The 15,479-nt window shown below is 39.3% G+C and overlaps 2 protein-coding genes across 4 annotated transcripts in view; both read right to left on the reverse strand.

Annotated features, from left to right (window-relative positions):
• Positions 1-420: 420 nt before the first annotated feature.
• Positions 421-6,750, reverse strand: camlg (calcium modulating ligand). Its single transcript, XM_005727702.1, has 4 exons — positions 6,413-6,750; positions 4,625-5,067; positions 4,422-4,487; positions 421-2,901 (listed from the first exon to the last, which is right to left on the reverse strand). Exons 1-4 carry the CDS (start codon positions 6,561-6,563, stop codon positions 2,710-2,712), a joined length of 852 nt encoding a protein of 283 aa, XP_005727759.1. The 5' UTR covers positions 6,564-6,750; the 3' UTR covers positions 421-2,709.
• Positions 6,751-9,776: 3,026 nt separating this feature from the next.
• sec24a (SEC24 homolog A, COPII coat complex component) overlaps positions 9,777-15,479 on the reverse strand; it is a 32,642-nt gene continuing 26,939 nt past the window's right edge. For all 3 annotated transcript variants that reach the window (XM_005727705.1, XM_005727704.1, XM_005727703.1), the window contains 7 exons: positions 15,338-15,448; positions 13,647-13,822; positions 13,260-13,397; positions 12,989-13,093; positions 12,350-12,442; positions 12,110-12,213; positions 9,777-11,049 (listed from right to left, as the gene is read on the reverse strand). In XM_005727705.1, coding sequence (XP_005727762.1) covers positions 10,935-11,049; positions 12,110-12,213; positions 12,350-12,442; positions 12,989-13,093; positions 13,260-13,397; positions 13,647-13,822; positions 15,338-15,448 — 842 coding nt within the window. In that variant the 3' untranslated portion in view covers positions 9,777-10,934. The remainder of the gene's footprint in view (positions 11,050-12,109; positions 12,214-12,349; positions 12,443-12,988; positions 13,094-13,259; positions 13,398-13,646; positions 13,823-15,337; positions 15,449-15,479) is intronic.

Raw genomic sequence — 15,479 nt, forward strand, 5'->3', positions numbered from 1 at the left:
GAAAAAAATCTAACCAAACTTACCAGGCCCCTATTAAATACTACACCATTACAACCAGAGGAGCGTGAGCTGTTGAAGGCAGAATGGATCCATGCTTTCATGTTGTTAACATCAAATTCTGACCCTACACTTTCAATTGTGCAAGAGTTTGTTGGTTTGATTCCAGCTACAGACACAAACACCCTTTAGGGTTACATCCTGTCTAAAACGCTGCCAAACCAAACATGCTTGACCATGCTTACATGGCTATACAGGCATTTAGTTACTGCCCTGTGATTGGCTGATTAGATTAGATACATATTTTTAATAAGCTAAATTTAGTCATTTCAGTTCCCTTGGTCTTTCAAATTAAGGCTTTTTCAAAGTTTGGCTCAATAACTGACTGCCAAAAAAAAAAAGAAAAAAAAAAAAAGAGGTGAGTCACACAAGTAGTATTTATTTGGTATGAATTGTTCGGTTGCTCATTCATCTTTTGGAGCAGAGACTGTTTACATCACATCAACACTACATTTGTTACTCACGTTCAAATATGTAAGATACCGCAAGAGCCATTAAAAACAGTATCTGCAAATTTACCTTATCAAAAAACAATCAAGTAGGTCAGACAAGTTGTAGGATAAATTACACCAAGTCATTCACATGGAAAAAATATTCACATTCATAAATTAATCAGGTTAAAATTACAAATATGAAACAAGGACAGCACAGAAGTAGAGAGAGCATACTGTATATTTATGCAAGTATGTATGAGAGAGGCTTGAACAAAGCAAAGCAGGATATGTCACCAGAATTACTCAACACAAATAAGCATACGAAGTCCCACTGCCTCACACAAAACTGCAGTGACAGCACTTTCTAGTAAAACCCCCCAAAACACTCTCAGCGTGTATAAAGTTCACCGCGGTTTTAAGCTCATGACCGAGCGTAATAAAGTACACAAAACATACAAGGGCTAAACTCTTCATCAGACGTAAACAAAGAAGGAAATTGTTTGTAACGTAAGTGGACCCTTCCCAAAGATCAGAGAAAATGTGATTTTTAAAGCAGTGCTATGAGGAAAAGAAAATCCCTCAGAAATGGGAAGGTCCTCAACACTCGACTATCTTTAAAATCTCTAACTGAAGGTTGGAGGGCCATCTATGTAAAAGTTTGTTTTGTAGAAAAATCAAAGAAGCTCACAGTTTGAGGCAATCCAGAAATTCTGTCATTCTTCCTCATTCCATTTATACCAGAGTAGTTTTGTTCTTCCCGGCCTCTTCTACCTCTAAGATCTCCGTCTTTTTAAGCCAGCTCATTCTGATGGACAGAAATGTTTGATACGGCTCTTTCTACAACAGATTATTAGTGTGGTTAAACGATGTCTAACTTCTAGCCTCTTTCTCTCCTTCTTATTATTTGTTTTAAATAGGCTGTGCAGCAGTGTCGGAGGTCATCCGAACCTCTCCACTCAGAGAGAAGCAACGTAACTGTGAGATCTCTGAGATTAATCACAGTATTCACAAAAAAGCTGAATTAATAAACCTGAGAATAAAAGTCAGAAAGCAAATTTCTGAATCTTGTCATTAATCTCAGGGCGAGTATTTTTCCAACGCTGCTCGAGTTAAAAGTTTCTCACACTTTTGTTTGCGGGAGATTTTTCTACTGGGCTGCTATGCTACGATCTGTGACACGGCTGTCACGTCTCTATCTCGTCTACAGCTCTGGTGTGGACACTGCAATCAGCAGGGGTGTTTATGTACCGTATGAGAAAGAACAGAAAACTGCTGCTTCTGTCAATGTCATTCATACTGTCAATTGTAACGGATCAAGAAACTTCTCCAATCTTTCCTTGCAAGGTTGTACCAACGTCACTTTCACAACGTACAAATGAAGCACTTCAACCTAAAAGGCCAGCAGTGTTCTGCGTTTGATTTGAGTGGCATGAACTGAAAGTGAGTTGCCCCTGTGCGATGCCCTAAGTTGACAAAAAGATTACTATAGTGTTGTAGACTAGCTACCTCCAAAACTCTCCAGCAGTTTTCATCGGTTTGACAGCAGATTTTGGTTTTACAGAAGAGTTAGAACCCTGCTGAGGAATCTGGCTGAAAATATGACACCCTGCTCAGACTAACCTCAACTTATTACTCCGCAGAATGACTCACGGGCTTGGCGATAATTCAAAGCGTTCTGACTCAACATCTTGTTCAGCAAACAATTGTTCCTATCAGGTGTCAGATTTTGAATTATGACCCAGCCTTTGAGGAGTCTCCAGTGTTTCCCCTTCATAAGTTAAATGCAATCTGTGGCTGCCCACTGGGATGTCAGACTGATGAGTGTACAGTAATCCAATCTTCGGCGTGATACTTCCCATTTTCCGTACTAATAAATATCCTTCGGCGCAATAAATGGCAGTACATTCTTTACACACAGGTAACACAGGTTTCACAGCTTCTGTTCAGAGAAAAATTAACCTGGAAGTCTGTAACAAACACCGAACTTTGTGGTCGGGCGTAGCTTTAGCGTTAGTGAAATCCCAAAGAGCTCAAATGACGAGCACTCGTCCAGCTGGCGTGTGCGGGCCTGATCATAAGGCAGCAGGGGTTCACCTCCAGACTGTCAATGATAAACAAGCATCTAAGGGTGCAAATGAGCATGCCTATGTTGCTATGAGAGATGGGAGGGGACAGCAAAAAAGGAGGGGTGGGGGTTTACAGAGGTCCTTGTAACCTATCAGGGAGTCTCTGAGCCAATGAAGAGCAGTATCTCATGCGAGAGGATGAAGGTGAAGAAGTAGACACAGAGGTCAGCGAAGACGTCACCCATCCTCCTGTAGGTGTCCATGGAGCGATTGATGACCTCGGCAGGGATGCCGGACAGTAACAGGGCAGCAGTTAGCACAGTGGTCTGGGTCTTCTTCTCTACCTGCAGAAACAGGAGAACCCAAAGCACATTATATGCAAATATATGTGCTTACTTCTCATTATTAATCAATCTATTTTTGCACTAAATAAATCAAGATTAAAATGTTCAAAAACTAAAACTCTATTAGAAATTTGTGCCAAAAGTTCCTTCAGTGGCCACTTGAGGCTGGCTCAAAGAGCAAGTCAATCCCCATAGACTCCCATGTTAAAATGTCCAGCTTTGCAGCAGAAAGAAACAGGTTTACAACCTGCTTTGGTTGCTAAATTAAGTGGAGTCACTGAACTGGACCTCTCCATCTATTCTTCTGGTGATGACTTAACAATCCAGCAGCTTTTCCAAATATGATCACTTCTTATTTAAAAACAAGAACAGCAGCTGTTAAAATTAAACCCCGAGCCTTCAAAATGAGTCCAAAACTAGTGGGTGATGTCACGGTGGCTATGTCTATGTTTTAAAATATCACTGGACACTTTCTTTAGTACCAGTTTGGACCCTCTGTGGCATAAATTCAAAATGCTCCTGGAAATATTCCTCACATATTTTGGATCATACTGACATTAAAGCACCACACAGTCGCTGTGGATTTGTTAGCTGAACATCCATTATGCAGATCTCCAATTCCACCACATCATAAATGAGTACAGTGAACTCAACGTCATGTTCATGAAAGCAGTTCAAGAAGATGGGTATACTGTAGTCATAATGGGATGGGCATGGTCGGCAACAGTACACCAAAATCTGACCCTACTATCTGAATGACACAGCAGAAATCCAGGCTCATTGGAGCAGGCAGCATTTTTCCAAACTTCTATTGTCCAATTTTTGAGACCCTGTATGAGCTGTAGCCTCAGTTTCCCTTTCTTAGCTGACAGAAGAAGCACCCGGTGTGGTCTTCTGCTTCTATAGCCCATCTGCTTCAAGGTTCAGGGTATTTTGCATTTAAAAGGTACTCTTCTGCATACCTTAGTTTTAACAAGTTATTTGAGTTACTGTTGCCTTCCTATCAGCTCAAACCCTCAACATGGATTTTTCTCACAGAGAATTGCTGATCATAAGATATTTTCTCTTTTTTCAACCATTCTCTGTAAACCCAAGAGATGATTGTCTGGGAAAACCTTAGTAGATCAGTTTCTGAAATACTCAGACCGCCTAACTGGCACCAGAAACCATGCTATGTTACATTTAAATCATCTTTCATTCCCAGATTTTCTGATGCTCTGTTTCAGCAGGTTGTTTTAATCTGTCTAATTGTTGAACAGGTATTTGTCTTTTCCTTATTAGCAAATAGTTTTTATTGTACTTTGTATGAACTTGGCGTTGGTTGAGAAGATTGTAGCTAAAAAGACTGGGCTGCCAGAAACAGCACAACTACATCGGAACATCTGCAATAGGTCATTGTATTTGATTTTCCATTTATACAGAGAAAAACAAAACTAAAATATTATTCGTAGTGCTGTCCTCTCTGCATGCACAATGTGTGCATGCAGAGTGATGAGAGTCTTAAAAAAATAAAAACTCACCTTTGGAAAGTATTTGGACAACCCCATGTAGGCCAGTTCAAGTGTCAGAAATGGAGCAAATATTGACTAAAATAAAACAAGATAAATGTAGCATTAACAAACAAATAAATAAATACATATTTGGTACTGATACTGGCATAAAATGTAAAAATGAACTCCTTACTAGTGCACTAACAAGTCTGTGTTAAAAGCTACAGGCTCACCAGATACTTGCAGACAAAAACCCTGACAAAAACAGCAAGGAGGATGCTGCCGATGAGCCTGAAGACCCTGAAGGGATCAAACTCCTCTGAGTCCAACCTTCCGTCCTCGGCCGGCTTTTCATTGGCCAGCTGACCCCGAAGCTTCATGGCATCATCAAAACGAGAAAAGTAGGATGCAGAGAGAAAGCCTGGACGAGGAGAGCCACTGACATCATCTGACGGCCGCTCGCCCCTCGGTCTCCGCCGGACTCCTCCGATATCATCTTCTGAGGATCCTCCGGGTGGCTCACTGGAGAGCTCTGGCAGGGGTGAGCCTCTCCTCTCCGGGGTGGAGCTGTGGGAGTGACTGCCAATCCCTGGAGACGGTCTCAGAGAAGATGAGGCAGTGGACCATGGCTCTAGAGGCAGATGGAACCGGGGTTCTGCAGGACGCCGCGACGCTCCTGACAATGAGAAGACAATAATCAATAATATGACATTAGCTAGTGCTAAAATGATTGGTCACCCCCCACGTCCCAAAAAACCCCAAATCCTGCAGTTTTAGCTTTAATTCAAAAGGATTTAACAAATTAATTAATTATCTTTATAAACAAATTGCAAGCAGTTTAGATTTTGTACAGGGGACTATGGTTTTACTTCAGTTCAGAGACAGCATAATATGGATAACAGATTGTAGTACCAGTAAGTTTCCATTAAGTTTTTTTTTGCTGGGTCTGATGGCGTGAAGACACTGATGAGTTCCAGCTTGTCTGTGTTGTTGAAGTTAAACTAGGAAGTTACTGTCAGCATAATTTTTTGTCTCACAGTGTTCAAGAGCACAGGAGTGAGTGAGAACAGCGAGGTCTGAGCAAAAACAATCAGGACTTGTCAAAACTCATAGTATGTTCCACAGAATTGAGAATTTCAACACATTCAAGTCTGGGAAGATTGATTTTGGATATTTAGAGTAAGATAACTTCAGCGAGGGCACTCATGATGATGGAGGAGGACCTGGGCTTGGTAGATATGGCCACACTGAAGAAGAGGGCTTGAAGAAGTCAATTAAGAAGAGAACAGTGACTGATGATGATGGTCGCTTCGATCACTTTTTGAAACATGATAACTATGATGTGTCGCCAAAGAAAGGGAATGACATCATAGACAGTACTGCTGGTGTTGTGCTGAAATTGCAACAAATAATTATTTGTTGCAATTTCAGCCCCCTTTTGGCCATATCTCTTTATTCTTCATGCCAATGACACTTTTTACCCTGATAAATAAAGGATATATAAAAGTCACAGCCAAAAACCAACTGCAGCTTTTACCTTGTCACTCACTCCTGTGCTTTCTGGTCCCAAATGACTAGATATTTGTTACGAGAGATATGCTTGGCATATATGTTTTTTGTTTCCTTATGTACTGACTACTGCAGTTTCTCTGCAGGTGTCTTAAAGCCTGTGTGCAATAGGACAGGTTGGCTGAGGTACCTTCTATCTACACTGCTGTATTGTTGTGTATTAATTATTCTGTTTATCAGAGCTGAGCAGCCTGTAAGCCACCCTCTGATCTCCACCTGCTAATGCTAACAGCATTTAGCATGATTTGAATCCCAAGCTGCTGCCATTTTCCTCTTCTACTTAATATATCTGTAGTGAGCCCGATTATTTACATAGTAAGTTATGGTCCTAAAAGTCAGCACTAACGTCCTAACTGCAGCCGCAGGATGAGGCGGGTCTCTGTCACGACAGCGTGTTTCAATAGGAAAGACACGCCCAGGAGAAATTCAGAGGATCGTTTGTTACCGATTACCGTTATTTTCAGGCTCGTTTTTGGTGATTCCCACGATCCTGTTCATCCTGTCCTCTGAATTCATGAGCAGCCTTTTCCTCCGGATCTCCGCTCTTTTCTGTGCCGCCGACATGGAGCCCGTCTTCTCCTCGCTGGCCTCCCCGGACTCCATGTCGATAATTAAGTAAATGACCCTTTAATGCAAACTCAACCCACAGTACATAAAGCTAGTGCTTCAGTAGCTCACGGTACACGACACAGAAGCCTCAGACCACTGAATTAAACGCTTAACACGAAAAAGCGACGAGCCTTAACTATGGCGCACAGTGATGATGTCAGCACGGCTTTTTTAGATTACGTCAACGATATGCGATGACGATAATGAAGGGGCGGGATGGGTATATTCTGCAAAAAGGCAAATTTACAACAAAACGGGTCATATATTTAAAAGAGAAAGGTGATATTTAAAACAAATAAAAACAAATGGCAAGTTTACAAGAAAAAGGTAAAAAAAAAACTATATAAATTTATGGTAAATAAATTTATTTTTTCTTAGTTTGTTTAAATCCTCAGCCTCTTTATGCCTTTAATCGGCTCTAATATGCCTTCATAAAACTGTATAACAATATTAGCATTTAACGAGCATATAAAAGTACAAAGAAACACTAAGGAAACAGTGTGTTCTGAGTGGCAAAGCATAAGCATAACAAAGCATAAAGCATAAAAGAGGCTGGAAGTGACAAGTTCTGCCTTTTTAAAAAAAATCCATTTCTGAATGGTCTGTAGTGTTAATAGGAAAAATAGCTCTAACCTCTAGGTTTGGAGTATTCTTTACTCAAGCTGAAATAAAAAGTGCAATAACGATGCAAAAAAAATCAGACCTGAAATAAAAAATTTTTTCAGTTAATTATATAAAAGCAGGGCATATTAATTTAAATAATTGTAACTGAGCTATGGAAAAACTGAAGAAATGAAACAACTTGATCATTTTATTTGTTTCATCTTTTGGTCATTGGTTATATTAAAGCAATGAAATGATATAATTAAAGGTCTGAGAAAAATGCTTATTGCAAATGTCAACACAGCACATACTGATGCTGAAAAACAGACAGACAGATATCATTAAAAGCCTGAACTTACCACAACTTTCATACCCTTGATGGGTGTCTGTACATCTCAGACTCTATGGGCCTCTGTTAGCATGTTAAAGTTAATGACAGCACAATTTTAAAAAACGACCGAACAAGAGGGGAAAGCTTCTTCTCTCTGAAATGAACACATCAGCACAGCTTACATTTGCAAAGTTGCATCTGAACAAACCACTTCTTCTTCTAGAAGAATCACCATATCAATATAAATATCCACTGATCATATTCTACGATAGAGTACTAGCACTGTGGAGAAAGGTGGGATTGAAGTCCACTGGCTAACCTCTCACTACATTGGAGATAGGGTAAAAGGTCTTAACATCCAGCCTTTATGATAACAATGAAACAAAGTTCTAGAAAAGAGCTTATCAATGTGTTTTTAATTTGTATCAAAGTTATAATCAAAGTATACGTCTAAGTAATATGATGAATGAGAAATCAGTTTGAGTAATGAAACTGATTTAATATTTAATCTCCTGACCTTTTGCTGTGTGCGTGCGCTTTTGTGCTGAGGTTGATTGTACCAGCAGGGAATCTAAATATGGCACACAGCCTAGAGCTTGTCTGAGGTTTGTAGTGCTTGGTCAGAATGACTAAGCAAATACTCAGAGAAAGTTTGACTTTTAACGTTTATGATTTAATGAATTTAATTGATAAAACAAAATTATATGAAGTAAATTGTGATTGACAAACTGAGTTTTGAAGAGTAAAGATGAGAGAAAGTATTTCTATATAATGAGCTGTTTGGAAGATTGGATCTAAGCAGATCCAGCAGAGCCATCAGAGGGATCTATTGCTGAGCCAGGGACAGAGGCTGACTGGAATTTATTCTTTATTGACAAAAACAAACAAACAAAAAAAGTCTGGTGCTAAGAAACAAATATTTTATGGTGATAAGTTAATAAATTTTCACTCAATTGTCACTTTTCTCCCCTTTAATTATCTTATACCAACTATAAAGCATGATGGCACAGGCATGATGATTTGGCCTTGCTCTGCAGCCACAGGGCACTGTCATGGCTGCTGTCATTGAGTTGACCATGAACTCTTAATAAATACTAAAGTATTCTAAGGTGAAATGTGAGGCACAGCTAAAACATTACTGGAACTGGGTCACACAACAGGACAATGAACCCCAGAACAAATTTCCAAATGAGTGCCTCAAAGCCCAGGCCTCCACCTGACTGGAGTGAATATCCACAAACCTCAATAATCTGAAACAACATTGTAAAGAAGAGTGGACCAGAAGTCATATGGAAAATAATTATTTCAAGTTATTTCATGTCACGCTGATGTTCATCTGAGGTTGTATTTAAATCATTTTAGAACCTGTAAGGACAAAATGATTTTTTGTTACATCCTGATTACATGTAGCCTAAGAATTAAAGGAGTGTGTACTTTAGTTTTTACAATGACTGTACAATTAGGGAACACAGAGTGGGTCAAGAAGAATCATAGAAACCTCTCAGATTAGAGAAAAAAAACTAAAATGAGTCTACTTTCCTTCAACACGAGTACTAAGACTGAGATCCTGCGCACAAACACCGACGATACAGAGGTAGAAATTCATCTGTGCTGCTACTGTTTTTGAACAGTGTATAGATGTGGGACAAAGCCAATATTGATGATCCACTTTATACTCAAGACACAGCTAATAACTAACAGGTAAACCTCCACCCACCCTCCAACCAATTTTAAAGTTTCAAAGACAAGGTCTATTCATGTTGTCCATGTAAGTCAGAAGAGAAGTCACAGGTCAAGTCAAATTTGTATTATTTTCTACTTTATTTTTTGGGTGTTAAATTAATTCAATTTCTTGTTGAAAGGTGAGGTCATTCTAAAAAGCCAGTGGCATTACATCTGTTGATTTAATCCACTCTGTCCACACTCACGAGTGGTGTTATTTTAGCTGTAGTCATGTGACTGACATCCAGTCCTCAGCAGGTTAACTCTGTACAAAAACAAAGCTGCTTTTTATTTTCATCAGTATTTTTTTATGAAAAACAATTTTTCTTGTGCATGAAGACCAAAACATATTTGTCTGTTCCTAAATACATTTTTGTTGATATAATACATAGATTACAAACTGTATGAAATGAGACCAAACCAATTTAAAAAAAAAAAAAAAATCTCGATTCAAATGCATTCAAGAGAAATATCGACTGATTTGGTCCATGTTGTCTTTTGTAGTCTTTGTGTTCACAGAATAAACACTGTTCACCCACCAAAACACAAACTACACTTAAAAAGTCCCAACATTTTATTTTCTTAGCGTCATTTCACCTTATTTGTACTAAAATCATCAGCATGTCTTTACCTTTATATAATGCAATCTTTTAATATACAAGTATCAATAAGCATGATTAAAAGATCACAATGGCTTTGTTATGTCTGTGTTAAAGAATTTCCCATATCCTATTATATTAAAATATTTCATATATAGAGTCTGTATTTAAACAGAGGTTTTAATAATAAAAAGTGAGTTCCCATACAAGGCAATTATAGAATTTAATCAGATTGGGAGTCTCATAAATTAAACAATCAGAAAAAGAAACAAACAAACAGAACAGCCATGTCGTCAGAGGTGTTCTGAATGTCCAGATAGAAAGAGCGAAAAGATGAGCGACAGACCAGACCGATGAAACCACCTTCCGCTGCCAAATCCAAACATTCGAGGCAGCGACGGCAACGAGGCTGATCTGCCTTCAAACACCTTTAAAATTCAGGCTTTCAAACAACAGAGTCTACAGATTTGTTCAACACACAAGTATAATGACTGTCAAATAAAAAGCACACGCTCTCTCCTTCAGGTACAATATTAGAGTGTTGTTAGAGCTCAGCTGCTGTGTGTACAAATACTCCAGGTGACACCCAAAAAACAAAACAGTCTTTTTGCCGGTTCCTTACTGTCTTATAAACTAGTCTTAAGCGTACGTACATATGTTTGACTCGTATTAATAAAGACTGTGCTTTTTCCAAACACAAACACTTCACACATCTGTTTTCCCGCACTGTTTCTGAGCACTACCTCAGTTAGACAGCATTGTTCTGTGAGAATAAACACTGATTCATTCGATCATTGACACAATAATCATCCTGGATTTCTTGTTTCTTCAGCAGGGTTCAAAAGTGCCCAATAAGCATCAGAACCAATTATTTGTCACATCCTCATCACATGACTTGATTGGGCTGATGCCTCGTGTTAAGTTCAGCTCGGGTTTCCCCCCCTCAGAGATATGGTGGACCACAGCTGAAGAAGGACCAAGAAGCGACCTTGAGTGTAGTCTCACTCACACGCATACACACTCTCACACCATATACATATATACTCGCACACATACACTGACGCACATGTTCGCTTCAATGTTCCCTCGTCTCCGCAGCCACACTGAAGATTATTTGGAGATTTGCTGTTGGAGGTGAAGGAGGAACTCGTAGTACGACAGGGCAGACTCTGTTCGGTCCTCGATCATGTTTTGCATAAAGCTGGCTTTCAGCTGGCTCTCGTCCCTGAATCACATGATAATGGGTGGGAAATAAGAACACAATGAGAAGACGTGAGTTGGGATTGCTCCTACATATTCAGGTACTAAAGATGTGCAATTTAAGATACTTTCATTCATTTTAACAGGGAAGAAGAGGAGATGCTAAAGTTTTTCAGAGCATTTCCTTCAACATAGCACAGTTGCAAAGCCTATATTTTACTATTTTGTTAACATGAAGTCTGCACTATAAAGGAGGGTTAGGAGGCCTGTTGACGACCGTCTGGGACTTTCCCATCAACAGTCGTGAAAGAAAAATTGATTTTTACTGACCAGTTAAAAAAGTGTGACGCAAACCAGAAACATAGACCATGGGCTTTCAAAGTAAAAGCTGTGCTTCAGCAGTCAAACCAACACGTTTCAAAAGTAGCAACTTTTACACTGAAGGCGAACGGTCTCTGTTTGCGGTCTGCACCACACTGCTCAGTGAGTAGTCAATATCTGCCCTGCAAACTAGAGGCAGCAACTCCATACCCACCAAAGCTACTGTAAGGTGGTTTTCGATGCTGCTTTGTAATCCTCTTTGCTTGTTACACAGATAGCAAAAAGGTCTATTGGTTTAAGAGTTCATCTACAGCTTTTGTCTTTACTTATCAGCCTCAACAGGAAATACAGACCCTCATAAGCCACTTGCCTTACTTGATTTATTTTTTGAGTACATTATAGTTAGTATCATAAGCGTTAAAGTGCTATAATCCTAAAGGCACAGTGTGGCTTGTATTTTTTAGACCCTTTTGTTTTGCTGGGTTCTGAAAGATCAAGTCTGAAACAGTCTTATATGCCCTGAGAAAACATTAAGTCAACACATCATCCTATAAAAAACAGTTACTATAGTGAGATTTTAGCTGTTATATAGATAAAGCTATAAACTGATCTTGATCTTTTACCTGTGGAAGAGTGTGGGAAAAACTGACAGCACTACAAAAAGTATCGGTAGTTTATAACAGTTCTTAGCTAGACCACCAGGGAGCACACTTTTTACTTTCGCAACTTAATTCATTCTTTTCTAATACCCAGTGAGGTCCCACCTGATGATATGCAGGGAGGGGAAAAATGGCCTCTGATCTCTCAGCCAACCAATGAAAGCTCTGGTTCTCTGAGACTCTGCAGTGTCCAGTTCCGGGAGCAAATACTGTGAGAGGACAGCAACAGTTTTTGTTATCAGCAAGTAGGGGAAGGCGTCAACATATGGAAATGTAGCTGGGCTGCATGTTTTGAGAAGTCTTGTTACAGAGATAGAGCAGTTGACCCAAAGTAAGAAATCCTACCAGATTATCAGGCACAGCAGCGTAGTTTGGAACTCCTAGGACCTGTGTGAGGAAGTTGGAGTGGCAGTTTCGTCCAATCCACAGGTATATCACCTTTGGGAAGAGAATGAGTTCATTTAAATATCTTTAACTGAAGAGCAAGAAGATTACAGTACTGAGAACTGTGACTGAAGAGCTGAACACCTTTAAGTACAGCTCAGGAAAGCTCATAACTGATGTTTTTAATCTAGAACTGTGCTACATGGTTACGTAAAATGTTGAGTGTACAAGTTATTATCAGGCGTGGGGGGAGAATGATTAGTGTCATGGAGAAAGCTGGAGTAAGGCTTCATCACAGAGCTACACATTTGCATAAGTCACACAGAGAAGAGGCACTAGTGATACAAAATGTACAATTCAGTGATTTCTCATTTTCCAGAAAAGGAAATCTCTCAATCTCTCTCACTATGCCAATATTAGCACCTTTTAAAAAAACCAGAAAAAAGGGCCATCTAAAGAATCTTTAGCACTGCTGCAAATAAGTAAGAAAAATGTAGGAAATAAATTAAATGAGACATTCAGAATGGGAAATGCCAAGCTGTAATTTTGCCCGACATTGAAAATTGTTAGCTTGCTCTAAGAGCTCATCTTGAAACGCACAATTCCAGCATCCATGAGGAAAGCTCCCTCCCTGCTGAGCTTCTCCACAGACAGCTGCAGCAGTCTGGGCTGAGGGATAGTCCGCTCGTTGATGTTCAATGCTCCCTGAAGATGGAGAAAAGAAAAGATCACTTAGAAATGAAGAAAAGCTGAAAATAAATAAAATCCTTCCGAAAATGGTTTTAGTCCAGTCATGTAATCTTAAAACTACACATTACGCATAAAAAGAAATAAAACACAGGGCTTTGAAACTTAAATTCATCCTCCTCACCTCGTCAGTCAGGTCGTCGACACGGTACAGAGCAGGATGGATCATCAGCATGGCGTAGGCCAGTGGCTGGTACTTCAGCTGAAGCATGGCAAACACCCGGTCATCCAGCCTGGTGCTGGTGCCTGTCCTGAAGGCTTTCTGCAAAGCGCACATATAAACACACCAAAAACCTTCAATAACGACTCAATGGTGGCGTATTCAAGAAAGGCCTCTGGAAGTAGAGCCAGTTAGTGTTAATGTTCATAAAAATTTGTGAATTTAGCAAAGAGAGGATATAGTAGATCGATCTTTACACCAAACAAAGGTACGTTTAAGCACAGGGAAAGGTTGAAAATCAGTCAGTGGAAAAGATTAATGGCAGTGTAGCAGTTGTGTAAACCAGCCAACCTGTTTGAGCAGCGCAAGAATGTAGAGCGGGAAGAGTCTGAGGCAGGCCGGAACCAGCAGGCCAGGCTGCTGGATTGTCAACACAGACTGCCGGTAAGACATCAGCGAGTCGATAGCAGCGTTGGTCATTGCGTCTCTTGCATCGCTCAGACTTGCCGTCACCGAACGGTCAACAGCTGTGGAGAGGGACATTAAGAACTTTTAGGCAGATATTTGTGGGATTAAATAGAAGGGCTGTCTCTACAAACAACACTGACTACCAGAGTAGTTTAAAAGAGGCTCCAGTCTCACACCAGTTATGAAACAATCATGCATTTTAGGTCTGATATTGTAATATAAGGGGCGCTGTTCCTGCACCATGTTCAAAATGTAAAAAATAATAATAATAATTACACTTTTTAAGACAAACAATTTTTTTTTAAATCAGACTTTTATGAACCTTTCTTAAATAATTTAACTGAAACAGAAATATAATAATTCTCTTTACCAGAATATGGTAAACTAAATATTTGTGTGATTAAAAGATGAACTTTCTAAAAAAAGATTCATTAAAATTTTATCTGCTAATCTAATTCACCTAACAGCAAAATTGTTACTGTTAAAATTCCCCATATGTGTGACTTTACAAAAACTTATTTTCCTTCATAGTAACACTCTTCTAATAACATTTCAATGGAGACTATGATGTGAATTCAGTGTGAGGAAATTAAATAAATTTGTGTTTGACAGAATGAATGACCTGCAGGCCTGTGGCTGTATTGGTTCTTGTGGGTAAGCGACAGTTGCGTTGGTGGGCCAGTAAAAGTCTGATCTACTTACCCAGAGGGGGGAAAGAAAAACATGCTGAACACTGCTAAGTGACCCAATTTTATGCAGTAGGACATTTAACTACCAAATGAATTTTCTGTGAATTTAAAATGAAAAAATATGTCCGTCTTTGAGATGTTAACATTTGTGACATGACCTGTAAAAAATGCTTATATTTCCCAGCAGAGCTTAGCATTAGGATTAGTGTTTATAAATCTTTTTGAGTATTAGCCTTGTGTATATTACAGTTGTGAGTTGATAATCATCATTCACATGGCATGGCTGCGCCTTACTATGCATTTGAAGTCACAATGCTAAAAACAGCCATGCTCCACCTGATTGTTATAAGATTAAAATGAAATAAACTCTTCTGAAACATAATATCAGTATCTGTTCTCCAAGTTAACATCAGATGAGCCAGCACAGATTTGAATGCTCGGTTATAGAATGGTCGCTAGGACACCGCAGCTGTCACCACTCATCACCATCTGTCAGTTCTTATAACAGCGAAGACGATGAAAACCCTGTGAGGATTTAGGATCCAGCCAATTAAAAGAGTATTAACTGTGACAATGAAGAATAATCGCCTAGTTATGCTTTCCACAAATCCAAGTTTATCCATATTTTACAAACACACAATCACGTATCCAGAAATTTACAACTTTGAAGACAAAGCTCTCACACTGTTACTTCACTTTCACATTTCTGTCTACAATTATTATACACAAGTTTCAAAACAAACATAACTGGTAATAACTCTTAAGTATGCAAAAGAGATGTGCAAACTGACCAAATAAAATTAAGTATGAGTGGTAACAAATAACAAAATAATTGTAAAACTTTATTATCTCATGTGAAATTTTAGAAAACAGTTTAGCACGTACCCATGCAAGCCAACAGCCCAGTGATGGCTTGAACATCAGCCCCAGCAAAGATATCCGACAGAGAATTCACCACAGGGAGACACAACGTGTGCACGCGGATCCTCCTCTCTCCTGTAAGGGACCATTCATGTTATTTAAACAT

The sequence above is a fragment of the Pundamilia nyererei genome, unplaced genomic scaffold, assembly GCF_000239375.1.
Source record: "Pundamilia nyererei isolate P.nyererei 1_Seehausen unplaced genomic scaffold, PunNye1.0 scaffold00026, whole genome shotgun sequence".
NCBI lineage: Eukaryota > Metazoa > Chordata > Actinopteri > Cichliformes > Cichlidae > Pundamilia > Pundamilia nyererei.